This window comes from Corapipo altera, unplaced genomic scaffold, assembly GCF_003945725.1.
Source record: "Corapipo altera isolate COAL_440 unplaced genomic scaffold, ASM394572v1 2b, whole genome shotgun sequence".
NCBI classification, from domain to species: domain Eukaryota; kingdom Metazoa; phylum Chordata; class Aves; order Passeriformes; family Pipridae; genus Corapipo; species Corapipo altera.
The window spans coordinates 24,130,239-24,140,898 of record NW_020884874.1 but is presented as its reverse complement, the minus strand read 5'-3'; the positions used below and the strand labels follow the sequence as shown (position 1 = coordinate 24,140,898).

At 37.2% G+C, this 10,660-nt stretch overlaps 1 protein-coding gene across 1 annotated transcript; it reads right to left on the bottom strand.

Moving 5' to 3' along the window:
- Nucleotides 1-1,146: 1,146 nt before the first annotated feature.
- Nucleotides 1,147-10,048, bottom strand: LTV1 (LTV1 ribosome biogenesis factor). Its single transcript, XM_027633440.1, has 11 exons — nt 9,917-10,048; nt 9,154-9,285; nt 8,398-8,586; nt 7,304-7,391; nt 6,331-6,451; nt 5,347-5,596; nt 4,451-4,578; nt 3,433-3,572; nt 3,160-3,212; nt 2,267-2,467; nt 1,147-1,646 (listed from the first exon to the last, which is right to left on the bottom strand). Exons 1-11 carry the CDS (start codon nt 9,917-9,919, stop codon nt 1,533-1,535), a joined length of 1,419 nt encoding a protein of 472 aa, XP_027489241.1. The 5' UTR covers nt 9,920-10,048; the 3' UTR covers nt 1,147-1,532.
- Nucleotides 10,049-10,660: the final 612 nt, after the last annotated feature.

Sequence of the window (10,660 nt, the reverse complement as noted above, 5' to 3'; positions counted from 1 at the left end):
AGTACAGGTAAGAAAAACTAGCTAAAGGAAAACCCTGAAACTTTTTCCTAATCTTACAGATGATTTCTACTGATTCAGTTAACACAGACAATTCTAGAAAACAAAGGCTTAATCTAGATGTGCATACTGCATTGACACTTTAGTTTTCTGAGCAGTGATCAAGAGACTTGTAGACTCAAGTACCTCTTTATTCCCTTCTCCAAAATCATCTTACTTTACCAATTAGAATGTATTATAAAAGTCTCCCTCCAGTAAAACCAAGTACTTTGAATTGTTTCTGTACACTAAACAGCCTCATCAGTCCCTCCACAAGCTTGTCTCCATTTAGTATTCACAAAACTGTTTAAGGAATATTTCAGATGCTTTGAATTCAACAGTAGTCAGGCCACTCCACTGATGCGTTGGTTCCTCACAGTAAAATGGTTAACTTTTCATCTAAAGGCAGAAGACTGCTCAGTCTGTAGCCTAAGGACCTAAACCTGAGGGTTTCTTATTAATACACAAGGATTTATGACTGACTACAAATACTATTCATTTCATTCACACATAATGGACTGGTCACTATCAAGATAACTCACATGCACAGTACAAACATTTAAGATCATACCGAGCCTCGATTCTGGGCGTCTGCTCATCTTCAAAAATTTGTGGTGGATCTTAAGCTTGTATTTCAATGAAACCAAACTGAATGCAAGACCTGAGGAATAGTATTTCAGGAAAATCAAGACCATGACTATCTACAACATTTTCTAATTATCTACAACATTTTTCTAATTATCTCCTGTTTTGTTTGCCACACTACTCAGAGTGAATACTTTCAGCAAAGCCAATTCCGACAGCAACTGTAAGGGGTCACTGGCTACTGTAACTGCAACACTTGTTGAAACAGATTTTATTTGCCATGAAACATAGAAGTCAGGTTAGGTAACAAGGATGTCTAGCTACACAAGGGCTTTTCAGACACCTCTGCTTAGGAAAGGTTATTCTACAGTTTTTGTAATAGTACCAAAACAACAAATAACCTACCCAGAAAAGAACCAAGGAGGAGTGAGTGAAAACTCCTTGACTTACAAAACTGTGCTATATCAAGGCACTATATTCAACCATCAGTATAATGGAGAGAAGACATAAATGAAAATATTGCTATGTAAAATGAAATAATTTAATAGAAGAATCTAATCAGATCAAATCTGTAGGATTCAGCTGATTTGCTGAATAAATTCAACAAATATATATATATAAAAAACTCTGTTCAGCATGTAACAAAAATATTTTTAATTATTTTAATACATTTATACTGTAATGAAACTTTGCAACAGTTGCCTTGTCATTCATGACAGAATAAACATCCCTAACACATTGTTTTATGTAGAATTTCATTTCAGAAAGAATAACAAGTTACTGTGGTCTTGTTACAGTGAGATCTGAACAACTCCCTTTAAGCAGAACAGGCAAGGTTCTCCAGTTGGCAGTTCCCTTCTCAATACAAATCAGAACTTAAGGATCTTTCCACAATAAGCTTCTCAGTTTCATCAAGACAGCTTCAGTCCTTGAACGTTTTGTTTCAGATTGAGCAATTCTTTTTCTTGCCTCGTTTTCTCCAATTTGAAGGCAAGTTTGTTGGCTTTCTTCTCCATTCTGCGTTCCTGTGCACATGAATAATTAGAAATTTACAAAACAGGAATTAACATGCAAACTCAAACAATTCTAATTAACTGTTCTAGATCATGAGAACAAGAGCAATCAGGACAATATTATCATTTATGGCACTAATTAGCAGAAGTCAAATTAATATATGTACCACCAGGATTAACATCTTAAGTTACCTGAAGCTTCTAATATGCTGGCTATTTCTGTTTCTAAGAAAAACAGCTAGTATTTAATTGTGGGCAATTAGATTTTCCATTTTTTTCCCACTATTCCATAGTTGCTTTCAGATACTTTTCACTTTATGTAATCTGAAACATCATAAATGTTTCCTTTGTTACTCTAGATTGTAAGGAAATCTGAAGTTCCTTCCGAAGTTTTATCTGCAGTAGTGGCCACAATAACAAACCCAAAGTTTCGACATTGGAAACCAGGATGACAAAATTATCTTAACTTTCTCTCTAGTAGATTTTTTTTTTAAGGAACAATAATTAGTCCTTTGAGACCAGCAAGTTTTTCCCATTATTTCCAGACATGAAAACAAGTGAGCTTTAGATAAAGTTCATAAGGCAGATAATACAACATGGTTTTGCAAGGTCTTACTTAAAATAACAAGTACCTTTCGCTCCTCTTTTATTGCCTGTTTTCTAGCCTTGCGATCCTCTTTGCTCTCATCTTTGGAACGAGGTTGTGTGGATGCTTTTGGCAGGTCACTGCCATTAATCATTTGCATGCGTTCAACCTGCTTAGCGGTAAGACCTTTCTGAGGCAAGATATGTAGAGGAATTCCAGTCTTCTGAGAAATTTTTATTGGCTTGGGCTAAAACAGAGAGTGCATATGTATTAATGGTCCCTACTTTTCTCTACAAGAAGTGCACATCGCACTGCGTTAGCAGTATAAAAACATTAGATTCAGATTTGACAGTAATAAACACGTGAGTTTCCCCATACTATTTTGTTCCTCCAGAAAAAGGCACATTAATCCCAAAGTAAGAAATAAAATACATGAAAATACATGAAAAACAATTTTCCCTTTTATTTACTGAAAAGAAAAAAAAAAAAAGAACTTCAGTAGGCACTTAGTATTCCTTTATAAGCTTGCAAGAAAAAGGTTTCCTTTCAAACTTTGGAATATCGAGCTGTGTTTTAATGATGGGGAACATCTGGAAGGCCAAAGAACTGTTTCAAACTGCAGAAAAAAATCCGAACTAATAGGTAGTTGTGAGACACACATTATGCAAAGCTATATCATAAATAACAAAAAAGTGAATTCCTTGCTCTGTACGTTTCTGCCTAGCTATTACAGACATTTTGAACTGACTCAATTTTCCTTCTAACAGAAAAAAATATATCCAAACCCTTCTTCAGTGAAGAAATAATAGCAGAGGCTAACACCCTCCCCAACCCTCTTTTCTGCTCCTTCTTTTAAAGCAGACATCCATTGAGAAAAAAATGCACATTTGTGTCAAGTTTTCCCAGTGTTATTCATTAGAATAAGTTTAATAATTTTACCTTTGATGGCTCCTTAATAAGGGTTGGATGATTATATAAGTTTGAATATGTACCTAGGGCACAAAGGAAAAAGAAAGCAGTGAAGAAGGGTTTGGAAAGAGAAATGAGGTAAGTTTATTATGAGTTGTATTACTACTTAGGCTTTGGAAATTCCTGCTGTTGTGCTCAGAGCATAAACTGTTTTACCTAATGCACTGCTGGAAAAGTTCTGAGATCACCTATCATTTAACTTCGAAGTCCTAGAAACAAACAAGCAAACTCCAAAATACTTACTCAAGATGGATTCACAATCCCACTTCTCTTTTGGTTCCTCAATAACTACAGATATTATTTCTTCCTTTTCTTCCTCACTTTCTTCATTCGCAGGAGAGTCCAAATCTTCACAGGGTTCAAGAGCATCCAATTTCACACAACTTTGAAGAAGTCCAGAGAAGAAAAAAATACAGTTTATCTTTCCTTGAAAATGTGTAATTATGTAAAACCAGACTCCCTTCAGTAAAACTCCAAACCCAAGAAAGCTATTCCTAATGAAACTGGCACAAAAAATTAAGTTTCCTATGTAAGCCGCCTCAAAATAAACTAAAAACATTAGGACAACAGACACAGTCAACAAAAGAAATAATTCTGCATTTCAAAAGTATGTGGCACACAATACTTGTGACTGTAGGGTAGAAAGAGAAGAGTTTGTAAGCAAGGCAGCAGAAGGGATTACCATGTCTTTCAATCAGGAAACACAAGACTAATGTGAGAACATTTAGACATTTCTCTTTGGGACAATATCACCTGCTTTAAGACAAAGCGAACATACCATGGAAATGCAGTCCTACATTGACACAGAGTTGCTTTATAAGTACTGATTTTTGCAGGGCTACAAATACTGGTACCCATGCAACAGTTGCCCATGAGTTTATTATCATGTAACTAAGCATAAAGAAGAATCAGCTGCATACCAGAAGGACAGAATATGCTTGGCTAAAGAGTCTGTTACAAACAAAAGTAAAGGTAAAAGGAGAAAAATAAGTTACACTAAAAAGGGAAAGGAAGAATGCCTCTAGATACTACTTACACTAAGTTCAATACAATTATAAAAAAAAAAGCGTAAATGCACTAAAACAAACAAAATTCCTCCACTTAATTTTATCACAAAAATGGATAATACTCATATGCAGCTGCTTTTGTTGTGGGATGTAATCTTTGAGTACATGAACTTAGAACAACATACCCAAAATTTCAATATAAACACAGGATTACTTAATGACTTATGTGAAGTAGTACTTCTGGGAATACATACTTCTTTGCTTTTTCTTTGTAGTAATCATTCAGGACTTCTTGCAACCGAGCATTGTCTGTGTTAATATAGCCTTCTAACTCCACATTATCTAAGGCTCCAATTTCATCTTCATCAAATTGTTCATAAAACTAAAATAAAGAAGTGGATATCTGTAATTAGATCACATCTGTTGTGCAACTTCTTGACAGTTTAAATAAGATCCACACATTTCTTTTTATTTGCCCATTTTTCCTCTCCTCTCTCATTAGCTGAACAACTGCCAAACCCATCTGCAGTAGGATTTCCTCCTTACTGTCAGTATCCTTAAAGCATGGGAGTCACAAAGTTATCTTATGATAATAATTTATAAATCAGATTCTGGAAATGGTTCTTATTCATATCTATTATTTCAATCTGTACCTTAAGAAGCCTGTCACTGCTCAGTTCATGAATGTGTACTTTACCAGGCACCTGTACATGATTTGCTGTGTTGAGTCCTGAGATTAGCTCAGCTGGTTAGAGCATGGTGCTAATAACACCAAGGCTGGGGGTGTGACCCCCTTATGGGCCATTTACTTCAGAGCTGGACCCGGTAATCCTTGTGGGTCCCATCCAAGTTTGAATATTCTGTGATTCTATGAACTGAGCTTCTCAGACAAAATGTAACACTAACTGTGAACGCTCATATAGCGACTGGAGTAATTTTGTTTAATTCTATCAGTGTTAGACCTTTCAAGAGCAATAACCCAGGTAACAGAAGCCTCAGTACACAGTACTAAATGCGGAATAGACGCAAAGAACAGATGTTTGATGCCCTGAGGCAGCAAAAATTTGCACGAGACACCACCTGATGGAATGAATCAACAGACAAAGAAGCATTTAACACCCTTAACAGTTACACTCTTGAGCTGCCTCACCTTCTCAAATCTGTCATCCAAAAGGGTTAACTGCTCATTCCGTCTTATTACTGAAGATGTCATAGAATATTCTGTGAAACGACTCCTGGTTTCTTCTTGCATAAAAAGAAATTCTTTTGCCTGTCCATTAACCCCATCATCTGATAAAGGACCTTCTGAATCATAGTCTTTATCACTACTGCAACTATCCTTCTCATCACTATCATCCTCCATATCTTCCCATTCATCTTCATCCTCAGCATCTGATCCCCTTGAACAAAAGTACAAAACAGTTTTAGAATAATAAATGGACCTTTCCATAGCTCTGACCAATGCTGGGTTACCTGAAACAATTTGGCAATAACAAATTCAAACGCTGAGAGGGAAAGATAAAAAGAGATTATCTTGAAGCCAGTAAAAGAAAAACAAGTTTAGCAGAAACCGTGTTGTCAAAGTCAGCATTACACTTTTTTCTGAAAGCTGAAAACATTTCTGGTAACTGTTGGATCACAGATTTGTGCACTAAGAGTGAAGTTACGTTTACATTCAGCTGTACTTTTTGAAGCAGAATAATACTAGCTGCACTCCTGAATACTAAAATGAGAAAAAATTCTCATTGTTCGTAAAATTATGAGATGATATCTAAACCTAAATAAATAAAATGCAAAATCTGTAAAGGTTCTTTATCCATACTATTACTGATGTATTTTACATGTGATAGATGGCAATGTTTAAGTAGTTTAAGAATACTATTATTACCAACATTGCATGTAAACAATGAGCTCAAAGTAACAAATGAAACTCATCTCCTGGATAACACCAGAAAATTTGTTTTTTTAAGCTACCATTCACATAATACAAGGGAATGCTTTTATTCTTTTAATACACCAAAGTATTCAAATTTGAAATCTGAAACCATTCTGGTTTCCTATACCACCACATGAAATAGCAAATAGCATCTTTCCTATTTACATATGACAAACAGTTCAACAAAGTTCTATCTACCGTTTCTGTGGTTCATTTGCTTGTAGAACAAAATCATCTTCCAAGATATTTTCAGGATTGTCAAAGTCAAAATCATCATCAAGAGCTGCAACAATATCTGGGTCAAAATCTAGTCGTGGTCCTAGAGAGTTAAAAAAACCAGAACAATACATAAGTATGTAAGTTTTTCTGCCATTACAAAACCAATACAGCTAGACTGGTAATTTGCAGTAAGGAAAGCTCAAACGAAAGAATCACAAAATTCCTCAAGAATATTTGTAGATTTGATACAAGCCAGGGCAAGTCACCCTCCTCTTGTCAATTTGTATCGAGAAAAAACATTCCTCAGAGGTCTTAAGCTTCCATAAACGCATTTTAATATAGAATATTATAGTAGAAAAAATATCCAAGTTAAAGTACCACATGATCAATTAGCAACCCTAGTTCCCAATCCTACAATTCTAAAAGGTTAGAAAGTGTTTCTCTACTGCAATTAACAGATGTGTCTTTAGCACCCTTCTGTCAGGACAAGAGAGAACTGCCGCAAATCCTTTCTGTTATAAAATATGAAGACAGCTGTAGACTACAAAAGTGTATTCACAGTCTGTTAACTGAAATAATACTAATGAAGGAATGTAAACAGTCCTCAGCATTTGAAAAGAAATCTTGAGTGAAAATCCAGTTCCAGACTTGAATTCAAACAGTTGGAGTAATAAATTAATAGTATTATCTACAGTTTTCCCCTATTATTAGCTTATATTTTGCTACACAACAGTAGCTGCTCATAGATTCTGCCCTCTCCAAGCAAAGCTAAAAAGTTCTTACTAGTGTATCACAGAAATAGTCTCAAATTGTAACACAGGTCTCTCATAGATCATTCTTTATGTCTCCTATTCAGCCTGCTCTAAACTAACAAGTATGACACCACAATCAAAGCCATAATTATCACCTGTTTCCTACATGGCAACTCACATAACAAAAAGGTAAATGATACCTGAAACAGGAGCAGCTTTATTTAACAAGCCCACATCCTCTTCAAACTCTGTGGCAAATACTGAGGAAGGTAACTTAATAGATGGAGCCTTAGAAAAGGAAACAAAATAACATCATCACAATATATTTGTTCTCAGCTTCTCCTTTGAGCTCATGTTAAAAAAAAGGTGCAGATACTCATGTGACCCAAAGAAAGTCTGTGAGTACTACTTAAATATTAAGACAAGCGTTACTTGATCAGTGGCAAATTTTCAAAGTTATGCAATGAAAGCTAGGTAAAGTGTTGGTAGCTTTAATTCTCACATCAATATTCTCCAGGTATAGAGACAGTATTTTTTGCTGTACATCAGGTACATTGAAATTTGTATTTTTTTTTTGTTTTGGAGAATACTAACAAACATTTGGAATCACCCCTTTATTGAAAGGCTTATTAAAAGCTTCATAACATATCCATCTAATCTAACTTTAAATCTTATGTAGTATCACCAAACTGTACCTGAAAGGTATTTCTGACTAAGAACATTGGTTTTGACTAAAATTACAGTATTTGGTTAAATTAAACTCCCTCAATTAAACTCTCAATGGCACAGATCATTGCTTCAAAGTAATTACTGATTTTCCATTCCAATGTGATTCAGCATCATGAAATTCTACACGTTATTCCAGCAACTGTTTTTATTCCCTCTGGGTTTTGCTGCATTCCACTTTAAAAACATGGTGTGCTGGTAATGCAACCTGGCATATTCATAACTCCCAGAGCATTCAAAAGTTCTAAAAACCTTAAAAACAAACACCCACCGCAGAAAAACACGTGACTTGTTCAAACAAATACCTTTGTAAGCCATCTCTGTAAAGAAAAGTTTGTCATGGGTACATGAAGTGGTTAACACTGCACTAGCAAAATAATGTTCATCAATAAACTCTGGCTTGTCAACTTTTGGTTTTATTTGTAGGAAAGTCTGATCGTGGGTCAAAAAGATCTTTTTATATAGAGGGAGATCACAGTCACAGTAACATTTGCTGAATACGGTTATTGCGTCTACAGGATACTAAACTCCAAAGAACAGCATAATCATTAGCAAAAATACTACTTACTGAAATTCTCTGAATTTCATCTTCTATGTGCCCCTCATTTGTAACAACGATTCTGCTTTGCTGTCCACGCACAGAAGGGACCAGCTCAGAGGGACCAGAGGCTTCTTTCAGATGCTGCAAATAGTCATAGTCATCATCAAAGAAGACGCCGTACTTCCGCTGCTCTTCCCTTCTTTGCTCCTCATGCCCCTTGGAAGGGGGGCAAAAAGAAAACAGAAAAAAGAAATACATTTAGTTAATGTATAATTAATAAATAAATGCATAAAAATAATAAAAATAAATACATTACTTAAGTTCATTCAAAACTTATTAGCAAAAAGAAGAGTAACATCAATTGAGAATGCCTGAATTCTAAAGTCCTGGTAGTCCTCTCTCTACTTATTACCTGCACAAAAACTAATTAGAATCTTGTAATCAGCTGGTTCAGTGTTTGGGCGCTGTCTGAGCAGGACCTTAGACAACTTTTTCCACCAGTAACATAACTTACAAAGCCTGTTTTACCAGAGTGGGTCAGGTAAGTTTTGTTGTTGTTTTTAAAATATATTTATATCCCTAATGCCAGTTAGTCATCCTTCAACCACCATGTAGTAACTCACAACTATCAAACTCCCTACAACATCCTTTTCTTTTTAATAAGCTGGACTAAATACTACCTTCTGTCAGAGTATGTTTTTATATTGTACGACTGCAAACCAACTTTTTTCTCCACAGCATTTCTTATCTGAATGAACCTCAATATTAAAAGTCAGTATTTACTTTTTGTGTAGGCAGCAGAACTCTCTGGGGAGCAGTATCATCAGCAGCAAGTGGATCCCTCTGACTTCTGTGCACTAAGTGAAACGTTACTGCCCTCTTCTTTTCTATGAAGGGTTTCTTCTTCTTGTGAGGCTGCAAAAGGGCATTTGGTTAACCATTAATACAAAATGAAAAATTAAATGCACCTACAAAGAATATTTTGCCTAGAGTGTGCTAGTGTATTCTTTTTAAAACAATACTTTACAAACACATGTTTGGAGACAAAGCAAAAGAGACTAGTGGTGGCTTAACTCATCTCACCAAACGCACAGCAGATATTTCATAGGTTCCAACAGCACATGCCGCTTATTCAGCTGCCAAAAGGCAAGTACAATAAATATTTGCTAGTACCCTATACAGTTTAACATATAACCCTAGAAAGGAATTCATAGGTAACTACAACAAATTTCATCCACGAAACATAGGAAACCGACATGAGGAAATTCATCGAGACACACCTAGCTTCTGGAAAATTGTCTGGACAGTGTTCCTACGCCAGCAATTCAACACCAGCCAGGAGGACTAGAATCAGACGTGGTTCTAACATCGAAAATATAAGCCTTTTCTACAGGCTAGCACGTCTGACTCGGGGAAATGCTTTTATGAAGGTTTCTGGTTTTACTTACCCACCAAAACGCGTTATAGCAGATATATGCAACCTAGGGGCTACTCTAACCTGCTTTCTTCACCCGGTAGCTCCGAGTACTCAACACGACCCACTCACCATGGCGCTGCCCTCCGGTCGCGGGGACCGTTCCCGCCACTCCCGGTGCCCCCAACCCCGCTCGCTCCACGCAGGCCAGGCCTCAGCGCCGCCGAGCCCACGCCACCATGTTGGAGTAGACCACTCTCAAACGGGGGGAATGAGATAGGCAGCCGCTCCGGGCAGGTTTGGGGTTTTTCCTTCTTCACTGTAAAAAAAAACAAACAACCGACGAGCGTTTTCTCAGACTGAAACAGTATTTTATTAAAAGAGAGGTTCTGTGAACGCAAGGGAGGTTGCTTTTTCCCGCCCGCCAGAGACACATTTTCCCGTTTCTCCCCCCAAACTAGTGGTTCCGCCCGCCAGCGGCTTCTCTGGCAGAGCGGTATGCGGGAGCCAAGGGACAACGCGCATGCGCAGAGGCCGTGCCGCCGCTCGCAGGAAGAGGCGGGGGAGGGCGGGGCTTGGTTAGGGGAATGTGTGGGGTGTGGAGTCTGAATTTGAAGGGTGAGAAATAAATAACACGTAGTAATGTTGAGAGTGTTTTGCTATATTTGAGTTCTTATTTCTTATGAGGAAAGGCTGAGGGAGCTGGACCTGTTCAAAGAAGAGACGACCCAGAGGGGACCTCATCAGTGCCCATAAGTATCTGAAGGGAGGGTGTCAGGAGGATGGACCCAGGCTTTTTTCGGTGGTGCCGAGCAATAGGACACGAGGCAATGGGCAGAAACTGATGCAGAGGAAGTTCCACCTGCGCATGAGGAA

Excerpts from the sequence above, each read along its gene's own strand:
- LTV1 (XM_027633440.1), bottom strand. Across the intron at positions 5,597-6,330 it reads GCAAATGAACCACAGAAACG|GGGATCAGATGCTGAGGATG; the intron begins GTAGATAGAACT and ends CTTTTGTTCAAG. Across the intron at positions 2,468-3,159 it reads TTATTAAGGAGCCATCAAAG|CCCAAGCCAATAAAAATTTC; the intron begins GTAAAATTATTA and ends TCTCTGTTTTAG.